General features: G+C 40.5%; 1 protein-coding gene across 2 annotated transcripts in view; it reads left to right on the top strand.

The window, feature by feature from the left end:
- Positions 1-24,888, top strand: part of B3GALNT2 (beta-1,3-N-acetylgalactosaminyltransferase 2) — a 59,627-nt gene that overhangs the window by 12,479 nt on the left and 22,260 nt on the right. For both annotated transcript variants that reach the window (XM_081241187.1, XM_081241186.1), the window contains exons 3-5: positions 12,976-13,076; positions 17,001-17,194; positions 22,453-22,548. In XM_081241187.1, the coding sequence (XP_081097313.1) occupies positions 12,976-13,076; positions 17,001-17,194; positions 22,453-22,548 (391 nt within the window). The remainder of the gene's footprint in view (positions 1-12,975; positions 13,077-17,000; positions 17,195-22,452; positions 22,549-24,888) is intronic.

Genomic DNA, 24,888 nt, shown 5'->3' with positions numbered 1-24,888 from the left:
AGATGTATGACCTCTATTCCTGAGAAATGACTATTTCATTTTGCTTTTCCTCCACGTAGTTGAGCCCAAAAAGTAAATTTAACCAAGATTTTAAGCCAAAAGAGATACACTTAATTTTTTTCAGTTCTGTATCATTTGGTTGTGTGTGATCTGTGGTTTGTATAGTTTGCCATACTCTTTTTTCCGACCACCCTTCCAGGCCTGAGCTTGGGTAGCACGTCACATGTTGGCATTAGATGGCTCGGTTGTTGCTTAGGAACCCAAGGCCTTAGTCTTCTCAGGGAAAGCAGCCTCTGAAGATTATATAGTGAGGGACTAGTGGAAGCGAAGCATGGAAGTTTCGACTTCTAGTTATGTGACGATTCTTCTCTGCTTATGCGAAGTCACTGATAAGCAGAGAAGGCCCTCAGGATTGCATTCAGCTGGCACGCTTGTGACTGAGTAGCTATACGAGGGAATCACAATTGTGAATTTTCTTGCCACCAGCAGTGAACATTTATAGATTTCCTATCTTACTCATAGCCCCTTTTTTTTTAACATCTTTATTGGAGTATAATTGCTTTACAATGGTGTGTTAGTTTCTGCTGTATAACAAAGCGAATCAGCTACATGCATACATATATCCCCATATCCCCTCCCTCTTGCGTCTCCCTCCCTCCCACCCTCCCTATCCCACCCCTCTAGGTGGTCACAAAGCACGGAGCTGATCTCCCTGTGCTATGTGGCTGCTTCCCACTAGCTATCTATTTTACTTTTGGTAGTGTATATTTGTCCATGCCACCCTCTCACTTTGTCACAGCTTACCCTTCCCCCTCCCCATATCCTCAAGTCCATTCTCTAGTAAGTCTGTGTCTTTATTCCTGTCTTACCCCTAGGTTCTTCATGACATTTTTTTTTCTTAGATTCCATATATATGTGTTAGCATACAGTATTTGTCTTTCTCTTTCTGACTTACTTCACTCTGTATGACAGACTCTAGGTCCATCCACCTCACTACAAATAACTCAATTTCGTTTCTTTTTATGGCTGAGTAATATTCCATTGTATATATGTGCCACATCTTCTTCATCCATTCATCCGATGATGGACACTTAGGTTGTTTCCATCTCCTGGCTATTGTAAATAGGGCTGCAATGAACATTTTGGTACATGACTCTTTTTGACTTATGGTTTTCTCAGGGTATATGCCCAGTAGTGGGATTGCTGGGTCATATGGTAGTTCTATTTGTAGTTTTTTAAGGAACCTCCATACCGTTCTCCATAGTGACTGTACCAATTCACATTCCCACCAGCAGTGCAAGAGTGTTCCCTTTTTTCCACACCCTCTCCAGCATTTATTGTTTCTAGATTTTTTGATGATTGCCATTCTCCAGTGTGAGATGATATTTCATTGTAGTTTTGGTTTGCATTTCTCTAATGATTAATGATGTTGAGCATTCTTTCATGTGTTTGTTGGCAATCTGTATATCTTCTTTGGAGAAATGTCTATTTAGGTCTTCTGCCCATTTTTGGATTGGGTTGTTTGTTTTTTTTGTTATTGAGCTGCATGAGCTGCTTGTAAATTTTAGAGATTAATCCTTTGTCAGTTGCTTCATTTGAAAATATTTTCTCCCATTCTGAGGGTTGTCTTTTGGTCTTGTTAATGGTTTCCTTTGCTGTGCAAAAGCTTTGAAGTTTCATTAGGTCTCATTTGTTTATTTTTGTTTTTATTTCCATTTCTCTAGGAGGTGGGTCAACAAGGATCTTGCTGTGATTTATGTCATAGAGTGTTCTGCCTATGTTTTCCTCTAAGAGTTTGATAGTTTCTCACCTTACATCTAGGTCTTTAATCCATTTTGAGTTTATTTTTGTGTATGGTGTTAGGGAGTGTGCTAATCTCATACTTTTACATGTACCTGTCCAGTTTTCCCAGCACCACTTATTGAAGAGGCTGTCCTTTCTCTGCTGTACATTCCTGCCTCCTTTATCAAAGATAAGGTGACCATATGTGCGTGGGTTTATCTCTGGGGTTTCTATCCTGTTCCATTGATCTATATTTCTGTTTTTGTGCCAGTACCATACTGTCTTGATTACTGTAGCTTTGTAGTATAGTCTGAAGTCCAGGAGTCTGATTCCTCCGGCTCTGTTTTTCGTTCTCAAGATTGCTTTGGCTATTCGGGGTCTTTTCTGTTTCCATACAAATTGTGAAATTTTTTGTTCTAGTTCTGTGAAAAATGCCAGTGGTAGTTTGATAGGGATTACATTGAATCTGTAGATTGCTTTGGGTAGTAGAGTCATTTTCACAATGTTGATTCTTCCAGTCCAGGAACATGGTATATCTCTCCATCTGTTTGTATCATCTTTAATTTCTTTCATCAGTGTCTTATAATTTTCTGCATATAGGTCTTTTGTCTCCTTAGGTAGGTTTATTCCTAGATATTTTATTCTTTTTGTTGCCATGGTAAATGGGAGTGTTTTTTTGATTTCACTTTCAGATTTTTCATCATTAGTGTATAGGAATGCCAGAGATTTCTGTGCATTAATTTTGTATTCTGCTATTTACCAAATTCATTGATTAGCTCTAGTAGTTTTCTGGTAGCATCTTTAGGTTTCTCTATGTATAGTATCATGTCATCTGCAAACAGTGACAGCTTTACTTCTTCTTTTCCAATTTGGATTCCTTTTATTTCCTTTTCTTCTCTGATTGCTGTGGCTAAAACTTCCAAAACTATGTTGAATAATAGTGGTGAGAGTGGGCAACCTTGTCTTGTTCCTGATCTTAGTGGAAATGCTTTCAGTTTTTCACCATTGAGGACGATGTTGGCTGTGGGTTTGTCATATATGGCCTTTATTATGTTGAGGAAAGTTTCCTCTATGCCTACTTTCTGCAGGGTTTTTATCATAAATGGGTGTTGAATTTTGTTGAAAGCTTTCTCTGCATCTATTGAGATGACCATATGGTTTTTTTCCTTCAATTTGTTAATATGGTGTATCACATTGATTGATTTGCATATATTGAAGAATCCTTGCATTCCTGGAATAAACTCCACTTGATCATGGTGTATGATCCTTTTAATGTGCTGTTGGATTCTGTTTGCTAGTATTTTGTTGAGGATTTTTGCATCTGTGTTCATAAGTGATATTGGCCTGCAGTTTTCTTTCTTTGTGACATCCTTGTCTGGTTTTGGTATCAGGGTGATGGTGGCCTTGAATGAGCTTGGGAGTGTTCCTCCCTCTGCTATATTTTGGAAGAGTTTGAGAAGGATAGGTGTGAGCTCTTCTCTAAATATTTGATAGAATTCACCTGTGAAGCCATCTGGTCCTGGACTTTTGTTTGTTGGAAGATTTTTAATCACAGTTTCAATTTCAGTGCTTGTGATTGGTCTGTTCATATTTTCTATTTCTTCCTGATTCAGTCTTGGCAGGTTGTGCATTTCTAAGAATTTGTCCATTTCTTCCTGGTTGTATCCTACTGTCCATTTTATTGGCATAGAGTTGCTTGTAGTAATCTCTCATGATCCTTTGTACTTCTGCAGTGTCAGTTGTTACTTCTCCTTTTTCATTTCTAATTCTATTGATTTGAGTCTTCTCCCTTTTTTTCTTGATGAGTCTTGCTAATGATTTATCAATTTTGTTTATCTTCTCAAAGAACCAGCTTTTAGTTTTATTGATCTTTGCTATCGTTTTCTTCATTTCTTTTTCATTTATTTCTGATCTGATCTTTATGATTTCTTTCCTTCTGCTAACTTTGGGGGTTTTTTTGTTCTTCTTTCTCTAATTGCTTTAGGTGCAAGGTTAGGTTGTTTATTCGAGATGTTTCCTGTTTCTTAAGGTAGGATTGTATTGCTATAAACTTCCCTCTTAGAACTGCTTTTGCTGCATCCCATAGGTTTTGGGTTGTCGTGTCTCCATTGTCATTTGTTTCTAGGTATTTTTTTTTTTTTTTTTTTTCTTTTTGCGGTATGTGGGCCTCTCACTGCTGTGGCCTCTCCCGTTGCGGAGCACAGGCTCCGGACGCGCAGGCCCAGCGGCCATGGCTCACGGGCCCAGCCGTTCCGCGGCATGTGGGATCCTCCCAGACCGGGGCACGAACCCGCGTCCCCTGCATCGGCAGGTGGACTCTCAACCACTGCGCCACCAGGGAGGCCCATGTTTCTAGGTATTTTTAAATTTCCTCTTTGATTTCTTCAGTGATCACTTCGTTATTAAGTAGTGTATTGTTTAGCCTCTGTGTGTTTGTATTTTTTACAGATCTTTTCCTGTAATTGCTATCTAGTCTCATAGCGTTGTGGTCGGAAAAGATACTTGATACAATTTCAATTTTCTTAAATTTACCAAGGCTTGATTTGTGACCCAAGATATGATCTATCCTGGAGAATGTTCCATGAGCACTTGAGAAAAATGTGTATTCTGTTGTTTTTGGATGGAATGTCCTATAAATATCAATTAAGTCCATCTTGTTTAATGTATCATTTAAAGCTTGTGTTTCCTTATTTATTTTCATTTTGGATGATCTGTCCATTGGTGAAAGTGGGGTGTTAAAGTCCCCTACTATGAATGTGTTACTGTTGATTTCCCCTTTTATGGCTGTTAGTACTTGCCTTATGTATTGAGGTGCTCGTATGTTGGGTGCATAAATATTTACAATTGTTATATCTTCCTCTTGGATTGTTCCCTTGATCATTATGTAGTGTCCTTCTTTGTCTCTTCTAATAGTCTTTATTTTAAAGTCTATTTTGTCTGATATGAGAATTGCTACTCCAGCTTTCTTTTGGTTTCCATTTGCATGGAATATCTTTTTCCATCCCCTCACTTTCAGTCTGTATGTGTCTCTAGGTCTGAAGTGGGTCTCTTGTAGACAGCATATATATGGGTCTTATTTTTGTATCCATTCAGTCAGTCTGTGTCTTTTGGTGGGATCATGTAATCCATTTACATTTAAGGTAATTATTGATATGTATGTTCCTATTCCCATTTTCTTAATTGTTTTGGGTTTGTTATTGTAGGTCTTTTCCTTCTCTTGTGTTTCCTGCCTAGAGAAGTTCCTTTAGCATTTGTTGTAAAGCTGGTTTGGTGGTGCTGAATGCTCTCAGCTTTTGCTTCTCTGTAAAGGTTTTAATTTCTCTGTCGAATTTGAATGAGATCCTTGCTGGGTAGAGTAATCTTGGTTGTATGTTTTTCTCCTTCATCACTTTAAATATGTCCTGCCAGTCCCTTCTGGCTTGCAGAGTTTCTGCTGAAAGATCAGCTGTTAACCTTATGGGGATTCCCTTGTGTGTTATTTGTTGTTTTTCCCTTGCTGCTTCTAATATGTTTGCTTTGTATTTAATTTTTGACAGTTTGATTAACATGTTTCTTGGCCTGTTCCTCCTTGGATTTATCCTGTTTGGGACTCTCTGTGCCTCCTGGACTTGATTAACTATTTCCTTTCCCATATTAGGGAAGTCTTCAACTATAATCTCTTCAAATATTTTCTCAGTCCCTTTCTTTTTCTCTTCTTCTTCTGGAACCCCTATAATTCGAATGTTGGTGCGTTTAATGTTGTCCCAGAGGTCTCTGAGACTGTCCTCAATTCTTTTCATTCTTTTTTCTTTATTCTGCTGTACAGTAGTTATATCCACTATTTTATCTTCCAGGTCACTTATCTGTTCTTCTGCCTCAGTTATTCTGCTATTGATCCCTTCTAGAGTATTTTTAATTTCATTTATTGTGTTGTTCATCGTTGCTTGTTTCATCTTTAGTTCTTCTAGGTCCTTGTTAACTGTTTCTTGCATTTTCTCTATTCTATTTCCAAGATTTTGGATCATCTTTACTATCATTACTCTGAACTGTTTTTCACGTAGACTGCCTATTTCCTCTTCATTTGTTGGGTCTGGTGGGTTTTTATCTTGCTCCTTCATCTGCTGTGTGTTTTTCTCTCTTCTCATTTTGCTTATCTTACTGTGTTTGGGGTCTCCTTTTCGCAGGCTGCAGGTTCGTAGTTCCCGTTGTTTTTGGTGTCTGTCCCCAGTGGCTAAAGCTGGTTCAGTGGGTTGTGTAGGCTTCCTGGTGGAGGGGACTAGTGCCTGTGTTCTGGTGGATGAGGCTGGATCTTGTCTTTATGGTGGGTAGGTCCACATCTGGTGGTGTGTTTTGGCGTGTCTGTGGCCTTATTGTGATTTTAGGCAGCCTCTCTGCTAATGGGTGGGGTTGTTTTCCTGTCTTGCTAGTTGTTTGGCATAGGGTGTCCAGCACTGTAGCTTGCTGGTCGTTGAGTGAAGCTGGGTGCTGGCGTTGAGATGGAGATCTCTGGGAGATTTTCGCCGTTTGATATTATGTGGAGCTGGGAGGTCTCTTGTGGACCAGTGTCCTGAAGTTGACTCTCCCACCTGAGAGGCACAGCACTGACTCCTGCCTGCAGCACCAAGAGCCTTTCATCCACATGGTTCAGAATAAAAGGGAGAAAAAGTAGAAAGAAAGGAAGGGAGGGAGGGAGGGAGCGAGGAAGGAAGGAAGAGAGGATAAAAGAAAATAAAGTAACATAAAATAAAGTTATTAAAAAAATTATTAAGAAAAAAAATTTTTAAGGAAAAAAAAATTTAAGTAAAAAAAAAAAAAAACGGACGTATAGAACCCTAGGACAAATGGTGGAAGCAAAGCTATACAGACAAGATCTCACACAGAAGCATACATATACACACTCACAAAAAGAGGAAAAGGAGAAAAAATAATAAATCTTGCTCTCTAAGTCCACCTCCTCAATTTGGGATGATTCGTTGTCTATTCATATATTCCACAGATGCAGGGTACATCAAGTTGACTGTGGAGACTTAATCCGCTGCTTCTGAGGCTGCTGGGAGAATTTTCCTTTCTCTTATTTGTTCGCACAGCTCCTGGGGCTCAGCTTTGGATTTGGCCCCGCCTCTCTGTGTAGGTCGCCTGAGGGCGTCTGTTCTTCGCTCAGACAGGACGGGGTTAAAAGAGCAGCTGCTTCGGGGGCTCTGGCTCACTCAGGCCCGGGGTGGGGGGGAAGGGGCACGGATGCGGGGCTAGCCTGCGGCGGCAGAGGCCGGCGTGACGTTGCACCCGCCTGAGTCGCGCCGTGCGTTCTCCCGGGGAAGTTGTCCCTGGATCCCAGGATGCTGGCAGTGGTGGGCTGCACAGGCTCCCCGGAAGGGAGGTGTGGAGAGTGAGCTGTGCTTGCACACAGGCTTCTTGGTGGTGGCAGCAGCAGCCTTAGTGTCCCATGCCTGTCTCTGGGGTCCGTGCTCATAGCCGTGTCTCGCGCCATCTCTGGAGCTCCTTTAAGCGGCGCTCTTAGAAAAAGTCTCTTGTCTCTTAGGCAGCTCCAGACTTTTTCCGGACTCCCTCCCGGCTAGCTGTGGTGCACTAGCCCCCTGCAGGCTGTGTTCGCCGCCAACCCCAGTCCTCTCCCTGGGATCCAACCGAAGCCCGAGCCTCAGCTCCCAGCCCCGCCCGTCCCGGCGGCCAAGCAGACAAGCCTCTCAGGCTGGTGAGTGCCGGTCGGCACCGATCCTCTGTGCGGGAATCTCTCTGCTTTGCCCTCTGCACCCGTCGCTGCGCTGTCCTCCGCGGCTCCGAAGCTTCCCCCCTCCGCCACCCACAGTCCCCGCCCGCGAAGGGGCTTCTAGTGTGTGGAAACCTTTCCTCCTTCATGGCTCCCTCCCACTGGTGCAGGTCCCATCCCTATTCTTTTTTTTTTTTTTTTGCGGTACGCGGGCCTCTCACTGTTGTGGCCTCTCCCGCTGCGGAGCACAGGCTCCGGACGCGCAGGCCCAATGGCCATGGCTCACGGGCCCAGCCGCTCCACGGCATGTGGGATCTTCCCGGACCAGGGCACGAACCCGTGTCCCCTGCATCGGCAGGCGGACTCTCAACCACTGCGCCACCAGGGAAGCCCCCATCCCTATTCTTTGTCTCTGTTTTTTCTTTTTTCTTTTGCCCTACCCAGGTACGTGGGGAGTTTCTTGCCTTTCGGGACGTCTGAGGTCTTCTGCCAGCGTTCAGTAGGTGTTCTGTAGGAGTTGTTCCACGTGTAGGTGTATTTCTGGTGTATCTGTGGGGAGGAAGGTGATCTTTGCATCTTATTCTTCCGCCATCTTCCCCTTGAGCCACTCATAGCAGCTTTCATTCCTTTTCAAGACAGGTTTCTCTAGTTCAGGATCCCAATGATAATAGAACCTATTACCCAGCAAGTGAAAAAAAGGCTTCGGAGTCATCACTACCATCAGAACCACCTTGAAAACCTGCACTTCCTTTAACCTTTTCCATCTCAGAAAGTAATGACCCATCTCTTGCAGTTGCTCAGATGAAAACTTTGGTGTCTGAGCTGTGAGTGGAGGAGTGAATCCCCCTTGTGGGGTCTGTAAGGGTCGCTCCAGCACGGCAACGGGAATTACACTGGGAGAGGCATCGGAAGTGAAAGGATCTGTCATGCTCACAGGTCCTAGAGAGGGAGGCCCGGCACACCACACAGGGGGCCACATGGGAAGAGGGTCCAAGGAGCAGGCTCACCGAAGCAGGCGGGGAGCCAAGAGAGAGTGAGGACCCGTGGGCAGGTGTCTTTACTTGGGGTCAGGGTGGAGTGTACATGCAAAAGGCATGAGGGATTTCATTGTTGGGTTTGAATGTCACAAGGTCACTGTCAGGGGAGGGCAAGAAGGGGAACTTGTGGCAGGGACCAGCCTTGTCACCCAAGTGGACCTGGTCATCTGGGCGGGTTGCTTCAGCCTGTTTGTGGGGATATTGAGGCGTCAGGAAAATATGAGGTTTTTACAATTTACAGGACAGTGTTATCTTGATCCTTCTTTGTCTCATATGCCACATGGGATCCATTAGCATATCTTCTTGGCGCTACCTTACATTGTATCCAGAATCCAACTCCTCAACACCTTTACCACAGCTATCAGAACCACCGTCCTGGTCTAGGCCACCATTACCCCTCACCTAGATTATTGCAGAAGCCTCTGTATCTGAATTTCCTGCTTCCACCTTTGATCCCCTGTGTTTTATTTTCCATACAGTAGGCAGAGTGATCCTTTTGAAATTAGTCAAATTATGTCAGTTTTCTGTTCATACTCCTCCACTGACTTCTCTTCTTGCTCAGAGTGAAATCCCAGGTCTTTACTGTGGTCTTTGACCTTATCTACATCTACTTCCCTGCCCTGGCCACCTCACTGTGCTTCAGTACCCTAAATGTGCTCCTGCCTCAGGGCCTTTGCACTTGCTGTTCCCCCTGCCTGTACCATTTCTCCACTGCATGTCCTCATGGCTCACTTCCTCACTTTCTTCAGGTCTCTGTTTAGATATCATAGCACTGTTCCAACTCTGTCTTCCCTTACTTGACTTTATTTTTCTTTATAATACATATCACCAACTAGCATGTTTATTATATTTAGTTGTATATTTAGAAATTGTCTTTCCTCACTGGACTATGTTTTATGATCATAGGGGCTTCAGCTTTTTTCATTGATGTATTTCCAGCACCTTGAACCTAACTTGGCACAGAGTAGGACGTGCAAAAACTATTGAGGGAATGACTCAGAGCTAAATATAACGAGTAGAATTAACAGTCAGGCATTCACCAGTAATTTATTTGTTATCATAGCATTCTTGCTTTAAATTTAGTAAGCTTGTTGATTTGTTTTATAAAAATGATGGGATACCTATATAAAAGCAGATATTAGCCAGAAACTTCGTCCTGTGGCAGAGTAATTTTGTGGATCTAGTAAAACTATTGAAGATAGCTTAAAAAAACAAATTTGGTAAATATCTGCAATAATTTAACACATTTATTCATTTCTGTTTATACTTTTTTTCTAAATGCTAGTTGTTTATAAAAGGTATTCTGCCTTAGTTGGCCGTTCGTAAAAGAAACCATTTTCATATCTGTGGTTATGGCTTACTTTCAGGTCTTGCATTTCACTGAAGGAGCCAGACTCCACATATATTTCAAGGGCGCTATTTAATTAAAAGCCTTTGTAGTGAAGCTGTAACTTGTCAATTTCACAAGTATTTATTAAGTATCCTCTGTATACAGGTAGTATACTATGTATAGTAGAATACATAGATAAATACCTTATAGCCTGAGTCTTTATGGGGGCTTGGAGTTTAGTAGAAAGAAATAGATGTAATAGTGTAATAAAATGTTATATGTGCTGTGAATTAAATAGATACAAAATAGCTTGGAGTCTTTGGGAAATTCCATACAGTTCTGTGTAGCTGGAGTGCAGAGATTATGGGGTAGGGAGTATATGTGTTTGTGGGTGACTGTGTGAGAGAGACCACTTAGGGAAGGAAAGAGAGGCAGAGAGAGAGATTATCATATAAAAAGGAAAGAAGGGAGGGCTTATAACTGTTACAACTGTTAGAGGTAGGCAGTGACTGGATTGTGCAGAGCAATGTGTTGAGAGTTCAGGGGGCCGGTGAGACCTATTTAGCTCAGCCCCTTAGTGGTCCTTTTCTAAAGTGGTGACCTTTTAAGGAAATAAGGTAATTGAATGTAGAACAAGGGAGAGGACTCTAGGATGGTTGCTAGCTTTCTAACTTGGACAATAATGAAATCATCAATCAAGACAAAATGTATTGATACTAGATGAGAAGAGCAGGTTTCTTGGGGAAGGAGCTTAGTTGTGATTTGTTGAGTTTGAGGTATCTGCAGGTACCTGTGCTGGTAAATGTTTATTCACTGGCTCTCTGAAGAAAAACATGCTTATATGTATGTATATGTTTATTATAAATTTTAGTGATATAAAGACTGGACACATAATTGACAGATAATAGGTATATAATGCTCTCTATAATAACTTCCATATTGATTCTCAGAATGTGTCATTGTTTGCCAGACTTCTGTATCTATAACCAACCTGTGGCTGCGGTTGACGAGAGTGTAGTTCTGACATGAATATTTCCTTTAAAGATTAAGACTAGGGCTTCCCTGGTGGCGCAGTGGTTGAGTCCGCCTGCCGATGAAGGGGATACGGGTTCGTGCCCCGGTCTGGGAAGATCCCACATGCTGCGGAGCGGCTAGGCCTGTGAGCCATGGCCGCTGAGCCTGCGCGTCCGGAGCCTGTGCTCCGCAACGGGAGAGGCCACAACAGTGAGAGGCCCGCGTACTGCAAAAAAAAAAAAAAAAAAAAAGAAAGAAAGAAAGATTAAGATTAAAGTGACAACTAAGGTATGTGACAGAACTCTACTCTTAGTCAATGAAGTGACTTCTTTGCTGAATCAGATGATAGGTTTTGAACAATAGAAGAGTATTTCCTAAATTTTTTGTACTATTCACAATGGAATGGCCACAAACGTCACATTTTTAAGTTTGATCTGCAATACTAACATTTTCTCCATCACTTTAAGTCTAGACAATCAACAGAACAATAAATCAAACCCTTATTTGTAGTGCTTGCCAGTTTCCATGCTGTAAGTGTTCCCACCATGGCCAGTTTCAAGCAACTAATGTGATGTCTCTGAACACAGAGTTGGGGAAGTTAGGCAGTAGCACACCATTATAATATCCCCACCATACAGATACAATGGATACATATAATGTCAGAGATGATAGAGAAATAAATAAGAAATGATGAATTTGAGCATTTATTTCCTTTGTTTTTAATATAATGTATTTAATTGTAAGTTTATAAATTTAATTTTTAATAAAAGCTGTGCTTAATAACCACCTCACAAAATTCTTGAAAATTTTGCAGTTGGCCCTCATGACCCAGTAGGAGCAGGCTGTAGTACACAGCTGTCTGTGGGCTGTCTAGGTGAAGACGTACGATGAATTCATGGATCTTTTCCTTAGAAGTTGGGTCTAAACTAGAGATGCTAATTCAGGAATCATTCCCAGGCTGGTTGAAGCCTTGGGGATAGAAATTGTCCAGGGAGAGCAAGTGGAAAGAGTGAGTCGAATGAGAAGCGATCCCAGGGCAAAGCCCTGGTGGGGGGATATCCACTCTAATGGATGAGCTGGGCAGGAAGAGCCAGGGAGCCCACTGAGCAGGGCCACGTGGAGAAAGAGAGCTTTCTAAGGAGACCTGCATTGTTGAGCCCCAGAGAAGCCAAGTAGGGAAGGGTTGAAGAGTGTCTGTTGACTGAACAGCAGATTGCTAGTTGTATTGGTGGTAGACATCTCGGTGGAAGTGGTGGGTACTGAAGCTAAAATTTCTGTTTTATAAAATGAGTGAGAAATGAGAAACCAGAGGCTGCAATTTTAGATGTTCCTTTGTAGGACTTCACTGTAAAGGAAATGATGGGGATGAGGACAGATGGTAGGTGGATAGAAATTAATGTCAGACTTCATCGTATTTATAATGTGTAGGGAAGGAGCCATGGGTTACAGGTGGCTAGTGAAGCAAGGTCTAGGAGAAGAGAGGTCCTCTTCTGGGATAGAAAGACTACTCAAGCAAAAGGAACACTTTGTGAAATAGAAGAAAGTGAGTGAAGGAGATTGCAGGTATAGATGTGTTTTTACGTGTGGGCATGAGAAGTTGACTTTACCGTAGTTTGCTGTTAAATGGCATGAGCGTTTGTTGGTGGCCAGGCCGAACGTACTCATGCTTGCTTTAATGTAGTCCTGCAGTAGAGGGCTTACACATAAGTCACTTGGTAGTTAGCAACTCCTAGTTTTCCTGTTTCCCCTTTTTGCTAGACTAGAAAAATTAAGTTAGGGACTTCCCTGGTGGCGCAGTGGTTGAGAGTCCGCCTGCCGATGCAGGGGACACGGGTTCGTGCCCCGGTCTGGGAAGATCCCACATGCCGCGGAGCGGCTGGGCCCGTGAGCCATGGCCGCTGAGCCTGCGCGTCTGGAGCCTGTGCTCTGCAATGGGAGTGGCCACAATGGTGAGAGGCCCGCGTACCGCAAAAAAAAAAAAAATTAAGTTAGTATTAATCCTAATAAATACTTGTGTCTCAAAGTAAAAGCTCTGAAATGGGCATGAGGAAACGTGCATGTGCAAGGTGAAGATCAGTAACTGATGTTAATGCCAACACATCTCTCAGTGTGCTTGTGAAGTTCATAATAGGTGCTCATGGCTGTGAGGTGCCTGTGGAAGACAGGGAAGATCCTTATTCCTGCAAACTACTCAACATCACGAATCCAGGTAAGTCTTCTTTTTCCTCAGCTTTATGACTGCTGTATACACTGGTCTTCCCTTACCCACGAGGGATACATTCCAAGACCCCCCGTGGATGTCTGAAATCCTGCTAGAACCAAGTATACCGTGTTTTTTCCTGTTCATACATACCGATGATAAAGTTTAATTTATAAATTAGGCACAGTAAGAGATAAGTAATAGTAAGATAGGACAATTACAACAACATACTATAATAAAATTTATGTGAATGTGGTCTCTCTCTCTCAAAATATCTTATTGTACAAACTTAATGCCTTTTCCATTTAACTAAGCACTTTTCCCGCACGTAGTCATAACTTTGGCCGTTTGAAGTGTGACAGCAAAATTAGCACACATTTCTTTTTCCTTGTTTACAACTTCACAGATAGAATATTCTTGCGGTAGATCTTAGCAATCTCAGCATATGATTTTTTTTTTCCTTATTAAGTGGAGAACTTTCACCTGTTCACTTGAAGGAAGCACTTCATGGCTTCTCTTTAGCATATCCGAATTGCCAGCATCACCACTCGTGTGCTTTGGGGCCTTTAGTTGAGTAAAATAAGGGTGATGTGAACACAAGCACTGTGATGCCTTGAGGGTCGGTCTGACAACTGAGGTGGCTACTAAGTGACTCACGGGTAGGATATGCTGGACAAAGGGATGGGTCACATCCCAGGCAGGACGGAGATGGATGGCATGAAATTTCATCATGCTGCTCAGGACAGCATGCAGTTTAAAACTTATGAATTATTTCTGGAATTTTCCATTTAATATTTTTCGACCATAGTTAACTGTGGGTAACTGAAAAGCAAAACCACAGATGGCAGGTCGGGGAGGGGGGGAATACTGCACAGGTTTGATGTTGAGGAAAAGTTGTTGAGCTGAATAGTACTGTGGTCTGCTTTTAGCGGACTAAAATCAAACCTGCCTCAAAATGTAGCTTTCATCCTTCCTGACAGACTAACCACTCTAGGCATCTGTGAAGACTCTTCATAGATAGATATGTAATTTTAGGATCCAGGAGAGTTTATTTTTCAGTATGATTCAAACGCATCTGGAAATTCCTTAAGCATAGACAAATCCTGAGTTACTGAAGTTTAAACTTAGGGAAAACTGCTGATTTCACCAGCCTGCTGATTTATAATAGCCTTGATACAAATATTGTGACTCAGCTTTCTCTAAGAATTATTGCCTAAGCTTCTGCAAAAGAAACAAATAGTAAAAAAAAATTGAAAATACAAGTAATATTTTTTTATTCCTTACAGTTAAAAATTTGTGGTAGTTCTGATGAGGATGAAGAAAGGTGATCCTAATTAGGTTCTCCGTGTTACCAGGGAACCAATTTTAGAAAGTTGATAACTCTATACCTATATATCTTTATTTATTAGCATTTCCCATTATGTTCAGCTGTGGTTCTAAGGGAGATGAAACTCTCCCAAATCTTAAATGCACTGATGATGACTTCAGGTGTTTTAAGATTTGTCACACCTCTATAATTATGTGCACCTTGCCTTTGTAGGCAGCAGTAGTGTAATGGTTAAGAGCATGGGTTCTGGAGTCAGGCCTCCTGGCTTTAAATCTAGGCTGCATCATTTTCTAGCTGTATGACCTTCGAACAGTTATTTACTACTCTGTGCCTCAGTTTCGTCATCCGTAAACTGGGGGTAAACAGTACTTACCTCATAGGGACTGACTTGAGGATGAAATACATTGATACATATGAAATATTTAGAATAGTTCCTGGGACATGTTCAGTATTTAATATTGTTATTTTTAAAGGACCTGCCTTTTTATAAAATTGGGTTGCAATCAGCTTTTTAAATAAATTGGACCATATTTTCAGGTCTGCATTGTAAAGCAGAGGTTTCTTACTTAGGATGTCTATGAATTTAGTTAATAGTGTAAGCAAAATTTTGTGTATGATTGTTTTTTGTGGGGGAGAGGGTGCTTTAGCTTTCACTGGGGTCCCAAAGGGACCATGAACCTAATAAAATATTGTATCACTGATGATGTAAGAGTAGCCTAGAACAAATTATGTTTGAAATCCAAAACCAAGCCAAACCAAATTTTAAGAAACCTGACCTTTAGATTAACCAGACTTTTACTATTTTAAGTGCTATTATTCATTAATAGTAAAGGAGTGAAGTTTTTCACTAATAGAAAATTTTCATATATATAATACCTAGGTTACCAATTTTTAAAAATAGACATAACTAAATTACCATTGAACCTAATTTTATCTCTTTGATAATTTAAATGGCATTTAGATCTATTTAAATACCTTGAGGTCGCCGTAAACATGAATCATCATGATACTCTTGGATGTATAGAAGTTTGACTAATAGCATTATCAAAGCAGCAGGCTATCTTGTGTCCAAGTAGCTTGAAGTTGAAGGTACATTTGTTTTAGATAGAAAATAGTTGTGTTATAATGTGCTTAACCTACTGCCTTTAATGGACGTGCTTCACTTTGGATATCCTATTTACTGAGTATATTAAAGCGAAAAACTTTTGTTATTATCCACTATATTTGGAATCTAGACTCTCCGGCCAGTACTTGCCCCAGCCCATGACAAAAATCTGTATCCTCCTTTTTTCCCTCCTGCTCATGTGTGTAATTGGGAAGGAGCCATCAATTCCATTTAGTCACATTTTATTGAGCATCTACTAAGTGTAAAATAGCATTCTAGGAACTCTAAAGTAGGGATCCAAATGATCTGCTGGAGTATGGGAAGAAAACAGGATTTCTTTTTATCTGAAAATAAAATGTAATCTTTATTAATATTGAATATATTAACTGACATTAATATGTGTATATTTTGTACATAAATATGACATTAATATGTGTACAAATGTTTTTAACTGATTGGGTTGTGTGATCTGTAAAGTTGGAAAGCCACAGCTCTAAAAAATACAAAGAACTTTGATAAAATAATCTTTTAAAATAAGTTTTTATGTTATTTCTCAAGGTGACACTGATATTCTCAGCCATATTAGCTGCTTCATGTAATCTATCCTGATTCATTTATGGTAACTGAGAAAATTTTCATAAAAGAACTGTTAAAAAAAAAAAGGACTGTTTTTGGCTTTGATTAGACAGCTCTGGGGGGATAGAAAAACCATGGAATTCTAAGTCAATAAATCTGGGTTTGATTCCTGGCTCTGCCACTTTCTGTGACCTTAATCAGATGCATCTCTGGGCCTCATTTTCTTAATCTGTAAACTGGAGATAATGTCACAACCACATAGAGTAGTTGTAAAGATTAAATATGATGGGAGGTGGCACATAGTAGATGGTCAGAAATGCTTACTGTGTTTGATGTGCTTGTCTTTTTTTTTTTTAAGTCAGGAGAAAGTGATATGCTTATCATCTTTTTTCAGTACTGTATAGCGCTATAAAGAGTTTTTCAGTGTTATTTGAAGTGATTTCAGTTACTTTCGTATTGTGATAATTGCCCGACATCACAAAAATTGCTCAACAAGACGTAGGACTTTTGGAATTTGCAGAGCAAGACTAAATTTACTCATTATTTATGGCTGCAATTAGTAGTTTTTATTATCCCCATTTATCCAACCTTTCCTAATAGATGCCTTTAAATTTAATATTCCCCTGTAGCATTTATACATACAGACGCACACATGTATAAAAAAAAGTTTATTAAAGTAGTTCTTATAATTAAATATTTTACTTAGATGTGGTTGAAAACTTCATTCTTAAATTTCAAAATGAGTCTTTTTTTCTTCTGGAAGCAGCCATATTTCTGAAGCACTTTAAAAATTTATTGCCATTTGTGAAAGAATTATATAACATATAATTATCTAGATTTTGCTATCAAGCCCACTTCATATTAGTAAAATAAAAGGTTGTTTTCGTTTGATTATGTAAAACTCCTTTTCTCATTACTTCCTTAGTTTTGAATCAGGAAATTGAGGCATTCAGTCTTTTGGAAGACACTTCATCAGGGCTCTCTGAGGACCGTGTTGTCAGCGTGAGCTTCCGAGTTCTCTATCCAATCGTTATTACCAGCCTCGGGGTGTTTTATGATGCCAGTGATGTGGGTTTCCAGAGGAACATCACTGTCAAGCTTTATCAAGCAGAACAGGAGGTATGCACTGCTTCGTACATGCTTTTCCCCACTTTTCTCTTTCAAAATCATCAGCTTTTCCTCATGGCAATGAGTAAGTAGGTTGGGAGACTTCCACCTTTCTTCCCTGACTGATTAGACACATTATAGTGTAATGTATTACAGTGCTAGTTTGAAGAGAGAATTCCAATGAATAAATGTGTTATACCTAGGAAAGGAGGAGTTGGACCAGATAAGAAATTTCCAACCTAAAATCCCCTAAATCCTAAGGAATTTCAAAAGTTGATAACGAATATTTAAAGTTTGGTACTTACAGGTATAAGCAAGTCTTATTGCCTCTTTCTTCCAACCCTAAAAGTCTATCACCATAATACAGGCTAACAGCTGCTTTAAATCTTTTTTGTAATAAGGGTGTAGAGGGAATAAAAGTTTAAAACAGCTAGAGTTACTGTTTCTGATATTTGAGAAAACCTAATTTGTTCACAGAGTGTATCTGAAGGAGTGTAGCAAGGAATTGTATTTGAAAAGATCTGTCCCTGGGTTTTAAACTGCAGAAATCTTGAAAGAATTATACAATGAGCACCCGTATATCCACCACCTAAATTCTACAGTATTTTGCTATATTTGCTTTATGACATCTACCGTCATTCACTGATCTTTTTTTTTTAAATCTTTTTTAAAAAATGTATTTTAGATTAACTTACAGGCATCAGTACCCTTCAACCCTAAACATTTTAGTGTGCATGTAATTAACTAGACTTTACTATTTGTTTATGGTTTAAAAAAATTTACAGAGTATAAGGTGCATTCAGTTTTTTAAACTGTGTAAACCTGTGTAATACAAACTCCTATTACCCTACCCCATTACCTAGAGGCAACCACTGTTCTATTTTTTTTTTTAACATGGACTAGTTTTGCCTGTTGTAGGATTTCATGTATAAATAGAATCATATACTAAGCACTCTCCTGTGTAAGGCTTCTTTCACCCAACATAATGGCTTTGAAACTCATCCATGTCATTGTGTGTATCAGTGAATTTTTCCTTTTCCTTCTTTTAATTGCGAAGTTGTATTCCAACAATATATGATGTTTATGTGTTCTGTTGATGGGCATCTGGAATGTTTCCAGGGTTTTTCCTCCTTTATTCTGTTACTGTGATGAATTACATTTATTAACTTTGCAGTGTTAAATCAATTTCCTGTTCCTCTTGATCACAACATATTATTCTTTATATATTGCTGGAAATTGTATTTCTTGTGCATGGCATGTAGTTGGGTCTCCCTTTTTATCCAGTCTGGGAGTCTCTGCTTTTTACATAGAGGGTTATTCCATTTATATTTAATGCATTTATTAAAGTGGTTGGATTTCAGTTTTTCATTTTGCTATTTTCTGTTCTACTTTTTTTTATTTGTTTCTCTTTTCCTCCATTTCCTGCCTGCTTTTGGGTTAATAGAGTATTTTTTACAATTCCATTTTAATTTTTCTGTTGTTCTTTTAGCTACAGCTCTTTGTACTATTATTTTGTGGGAGCTTGGTTGACATAAGAATTATAATATATATCCTGAACTTTACAGTCTTCTTTAAGTTAACATTGTACCCCTTCATGTAAAATATAAGAACCTTGCCACTGTAATTCCATTTACCATCCCCTGTCTTCTTTGCTCTAGTTGTCATATGCCTTATATCTATATGTGCTATAAATCCCACAACACAGTGTTACAATTTTTGCTTTAAACAGCTAACTGTATTAAAGTAATTTAGAGGAAAAAGCCTTTTATATTTGCCCACTAACTTACCATTCCTGGTGCTCTTCATTCCTCCTGAATGTCTCCTTTGGCCCAAATCAAATCCTTTACCAATTTTTGTAGTGCAGGTTGACTGGTGATGAATTTGCTTAGTTTTCATTTTTCTGAAAATGTTTTTAATTTGCCTTTATTCTTCCCCTCCTTTATTTTTGTGGGATATTTTCTGGATATTGAAATTCTGGGTTGACTTTTTTTTCTTTTCAATATTTTGAAGATGTCATTCCAGTGTTTTCTGGCCTCCATTTTTTCTGGTGAGAAGTCAACCTTCCTTCATGTTGTTCCCATGTATGGTGTATGTAATATGGGTTTTGTTTTGTTTTTTTCCTGGCTAATTTTAAGATTTTTCTCTTTATATGTATTTGGTTTTAAGCAGTTTGGCTGTGTTGTACCTTGGTGTGGTTTTTCTTTGTTCTGCTCAAGGTTTGCCAAGTTTTTCAATCCATAAATTTATGTCTTTTACCAAATTTGGGAAACTTTCAGCTCTTATTTCTTCAAAAATTTTTTCCCAGCCCCATTTCTCTCTACTCATTCTGGGTTTCCAGTTACATGTATGTTAGACCTTTTGGTACTGTCCCACAGATCACAAAACTGTTTTTTCTTTTTTTCAGTTTTTTCTCTCTTTTTCAAATTTGATGATTTCTGTTAATCAGTATTCAAATTTATTGACTCCTCTGTCATATCAAATCTGTTAAGCCTAGCCAGTGAATTTTTTTTTTAGATATTGTACTCTCTAGTTCTAGAATTTCCATTTAATTCTCTTTTGTAATTTATGTTTCTCTAAAATTTACTATTTTTCTAAATTCATTTTGAGCATATTTTCTCTGTGGGCTTGACCTTACTTGTAAAAAGAGTTTTAAAATCCTGTGTTTGCTATTCTAAATTGGAGTCATCTTGGCCTGTCTTCATTGATTATCATTGTTTCTCTTTCACATGGTAACATTTTCCTGTTTTATCTTACATCGAGTAACTTTGGATTATATCCTAGATATTGTGAATAATTCATTATAGGATCTCTGGATCCTATTACATTCTTTGCGGAGTATTGATTTTTTGTTTGTTTCTTTTAGCAGTCAGTTAAATTAGCTGGGCACAGACTCTAAACGCTGTCTTCCGTGTAGTGAGCAGCAGCTGAAATCTCTAGTCTATTCTTTTGGGCTTAGATGGGCTGCTTGGATTCTGCTTTGAATATGTACTTCGTGAGTCAGCCACAGATTAGGACAGAATTTATGTGAAGAACTGAGGATTCTGTCTGTGACCCTTTCCTTTCTGGGGTTTTCTTCCTCACTTGTTAGCTGATGTGTTTGTCTCCACCCTGCCTTCTGATTTGCAAACAGAAAGACTGCAGTTTTTATTTCAGAATTTTAGTTGCCCCCTGAGGTATGCCTCAGACAAAGAGCCATTAAAAAAAAAAAGTGGGGGAAGCATACTCAGTGTCTTTCTCATCTCCTTGGTATTGCTTTTCCTCCAGTTTCTGCCTGCTTTGTGTGCATTCCAGTGCCTTCAGCTCTTTCTTTTTTTTTTTTTTTTTTTCCGCGGTATGTGGGCCTCTCACTGTTGTGGCCTCTCCCGTTGCGAAGCACAGGCTCCGGACGCGCAGGCTCAGCAGCCATGGCTCACGGGCCCAGCTGCTCCGCGGCATGTGGGATCTTCCCAGACCGGGGCACGAACCCGTGTCCCCTGCATCGGCAGGCTGACTCTCAACCACTGCGCCACCAGGGAAGCCCTCTTTCTTTTTTTTTAATGTTTTGTTTACTGTTCATAATTGTTATCTATAGGAGAATTGGTCTTGATATCACTGGAAGCAGAACTCTGTTCATTTATTTTAGGCATCTTTTAAAATGTTTTTGTATTTATTTATTTCTTGTCTGCATCGGGTCTTAGTTGTGGCACACGGGGTCTTAGTTGCAACATGTGGGCTCTTTGTTGTGGCATGCTGGTTCCAGAGCCTGTGGGCTCAGTAGTTGCAGTGTGCGGGCTCCAGGGTGTGTGGGCTCTGTAGTTGTGAACAGGCTCCAGAGCACATGGGCTCTGTAGTTGTGGTGCACAGGCTCTCTACTTGTGGCACACGGGCTCAGTAGTTGCGGCACGCGGGCTTAGTTGCCCCATGGCATATAGGATCTTAGTTCCCTGACCAGAGATTGAACCGGCGTCCCCTGCATTGCAAGTTGGATTCTTACCCACTGGACCACAGGGAAGTCCCCCTGTATTATTGTTAATGTTGGTTGTTACTAACAGGGTACAATGTTACAGTCACCAATAAACACACAAATGAAGATTAAATTTCTTGTTTGAAGTTTATCCTAGTCCTTTGTCCTCTAAAGAATTTATGTAGTTTGTAAATGTGCTTAATGACATAAATATAAATATAAGAGAGGGAACAAATCTTAGTGATGATTCCAGCCATTATGATTCCAGTGAGAAAAGCTTTGTCATGTTACTCAAGTATAGGAGTTCATATATTATTGTGGTTAAAGGTTTCATTGATATCGAAGCTCAGATAGGTAACTGGAATAGCAGTACTCTGAATTCCACTGTCAACCTTATCTAGAAATTAGGATCAATCTTGAATTTTTTTGATACTTAATTAATTTTCTTAGTATATATAGTCTTTTTTTGAACTATTCATAATGTTTGACTTGTCACTCAAGTAGTTTGATTCAGATGTACAATATTTTGATCATGTTGATTTAACTTTTAGTTGCCATATTTTTACCCAAGGAGCGAGAGGTTAATCTTTGTCCTCAAGGAAGGCCTAATCTCAGGTGGATCATAATGGGTTCACAGGGAGTCAGATGTAAAAAAATATTACCACAGCATTGCCAAGAGCTGATGTTAATGAAAGAACTACGCTAATTCATTAACCCCCTTCATTCTGAACTTCTGCATGGTCTTGGTGGCTTTAACACAAGCGCCCTGTGGCAAATCGGTGTCTAGAATAGGTGTGAGAACAAGGAAGTGTTCTTGCCCAAAACAAGAAGGAAGGGCCCAAAGCAAACAATAGACATAATGAGAATCAGTTCTCTTTTATGTTCCCTTTTTTGTTTTTGTTTGTTCTTCTAAAGGTTCTTTTTGAAGGGGGATTCCTGAGTACCTTTGTTCTGTGTAGAAATCTGTGACCTTTCAGTTTATTCTTAACCCTTTGGGGCTAAGCCTAATAAGTCGGCTTAATTTAACACCTTACACTTGCCCTAATGCTCCTCATTTCAAGGTGTCTTTTTTTTTTTTAAGGTTATCTGGATTATATTTAGTGTTTTAGAACTTCATGACAACTTTGGTTATCTTCAGTAGCTTTATTTAATAACCATGATTGCACTAGAAAAACCAAATGGTGCCTAAACCACAGGAGAACAATGTTAGTGACAGTGGTTGGGGCCACTGAGAATTTAGCTGACCAACATGTAACTTGAAAACTTGCTGCATGTGCCGTGTCTGACATAGGGTATTTCTTCTTGTCTTTTTCCCCCTGATCTGTAGGAGGCCCTCTTCATTGCTCGCTTCAGTCCTCCGAGCTGTGGTGTGCAGGTGAACAAGCTGTGGTACAAGCCTGTGGAGCAGTTCATCTTACCAGAGGTACAGGCTGTAGTAAAGAGACTCTGGTCCCAGTGCAGGCCACTGTCGGCCTGAGGGTGTGCTTCCAGAGGCAGACACTGCATATTCTCCTGCCAGGACAGCTCTCCAGAGTGGTGGATCAGGCTACCAGCGGGGATGTACTAAGCTGTAGCACTCTGCATTCCTCCCTCCAGAGAGCCGCATCATGCCCCAAAGGTTCCAAACCACACTTTGAAAAGCGTTGCATGTTACCATGGTTTATTTAGTGGAGTAGAGAACTGCATGAGTGCTCTAGTGACAAAGGATAGTAATAGGTGTGGTTGATAGAAAGACCAGGCACAGGTACCATTTGAGTAAATCAAATAGTTTGCTTATCTAAAGAATAGGGGGGTGGAGGGAAGTGCAGACATGATAATGGCAAAGAGATTGGTCACATTTCCAAGATAAATAAAACTTCTCCAAGTAGTGGAAGTTGTTTGAAAAAATAACTCTTAGGTAGGGACCACCTCAGCTGCCAGGTGCCCTCATCAGCCCTGGAGTTAAGCCCAAATGTGGTTGTATTACACTGTGTATTACATAGCTGGACATGAACACATTGCTCATCCATCAGCCTCAGCCTTTCCAGGCTATTGCAGTCTTGTCTGAGTACATTTCTGAACAGCATGCTTTGGAACCACAGTGTAAGGGTCAGTTTCCCGGTCATCTCTGGCAGTCACTTTAGATGAGCTCTAGTTGACAAGTTCCCCCGGCGACATGAACGCTGAATTAAGATGTGGAAGCTGGATGATTGACCAGCCCTGCTGGCTAACCAGGAAACATCTTGCTACCACCAGGCGTGTGGGTTGCTGTTCACATTTATGCAACAGCAAAGTCACACATTTTATAAGGTGCTGTGTATCTTTGGAGTTGAGTACATGTAGTTAAACTTTGCATGTTAATTCTGTGACTGTCAAAGGGAGCTCCTTTGTTTCACCTATGGGTACCTCTGTTTAAAAGCATTTTACAGAAAAGCAAAACTAAAACAGACTGGAAAAAATTTTCCAGTTTCTCAGTGTTATAAAAAAGACTGTAGTGAACATCCTTACACTCTGTTTTGTGTACATAACTGGTTATTTTAGGATGAATTGTTGGTTCAAATTTCTGCACATTTTTGAGGCAGATAATTTCTTTCTGGAGGACAGTTTAGCAGTTTATGTCAATTTGAATAATCATCAACGTTATATGAGAATGCCTATTTACCTATATGACCTTTTAAAATTTCATATATGAACTTTTTTTCTTGTTAAAAATGAAGTATGTACCATCAAAGGTATCTCTTACTCTTAATTAAAAGTAGTGGCTCAACTAAGTAGTATTGGCCAAGTGTTGGATCTCAGTTTTTGAAGGAAGCCACTCTTTGGTTTGTTTACTCATTGACTCAAAATATTTATTGAGAACTTAGTATATGCCAAGCACTGGGGCTATTTGAGATGTAGTTCAAAGATCCCTGCCCTTAAAGCAGCTTATGTCCAAGTGAGGATAGAAGAGCCAGCACTGATATTCTGCTTAACTTGCTGTGTCCCAGGCACAGCTATAAGCAGATTTCCTGCACTGATTGGTCCGCTCCTTTAGGATTGAAGCAAGTCATCAATGAGAGTCCTGCCTTTCTACTCAGAACCAGCATGGGCAGAACCTCACTCAGACTTTGTGATTCCCAGGGGAGAGGAGTGTGATTCTGAGGGGACCAGGAGCACTAGCATTGTGTTAGGTGCTCTCCAGAAAGGTCTAGAGCCTGCTGGAGGATTGATTTTCACAGACGACTCATGCAGGTTGGCACAAACAGGAAAGGAAAGGCTGCCGCGCCTGGAAGGCAGCGTGGGGTGGCACATTGGGGTGCAGGTGCCTGAGCAGCCACCTGTGGGTGAGGTTGAGTCCCTCGCTGCCACTCGGTGGCTCTGTGACCTGGAGCAAGCTCCTTCGCCTCACTGCGTCTCTTCCCTCCTTTGTAAGAGGCACCCGGTTCAGAGGGTTACGCTAGGGCATAAATGATTTCCTAGGTGGAGAATGTTTAAAACATGCCACCACACGGTGAGCATTCGGTAAATAAATGTGAGCTGTCTTCTTCACTGCTGGTCCTCCTCTGGACTTGTGGTTCCTGTTCTTCAAAAGCGGTGTCTCTCCCCCGGGCCGTTTGGCCCCAGGGGACACTTAGCAGTGTCTGGAGACAAGCGGTGTGGAGCAGCGCCGGCATCTTGTGGGCAGAGGCCAGGGATGTTCCGAACATCCCACATTGTACAGGACACGTCCCCACAGCAGAGAATTATCTGGCCCCAGATGTCAGCGGTGCGCAGGTAGAGAAACTCCAAGAGGAAGGAGTCACAG

This window comes from Mesoplodon bidens, assembly GCF_964165515.1.
Source record: "Mesoplodon bidens genome assembly, chromosome: 1".
Taxonomy (NCBI): domain Eukaryota; kingdom Metazoa; phylum Chordata; class Mammalia; order Artiodactyla; family Ziphiidae; genus Mesoplodon; species Mesoplodon bidens.
Note: the sequence above shows the minus strand (reverse complement) of the source record. Positions and strands in the feature narration are given on the sequence as shown.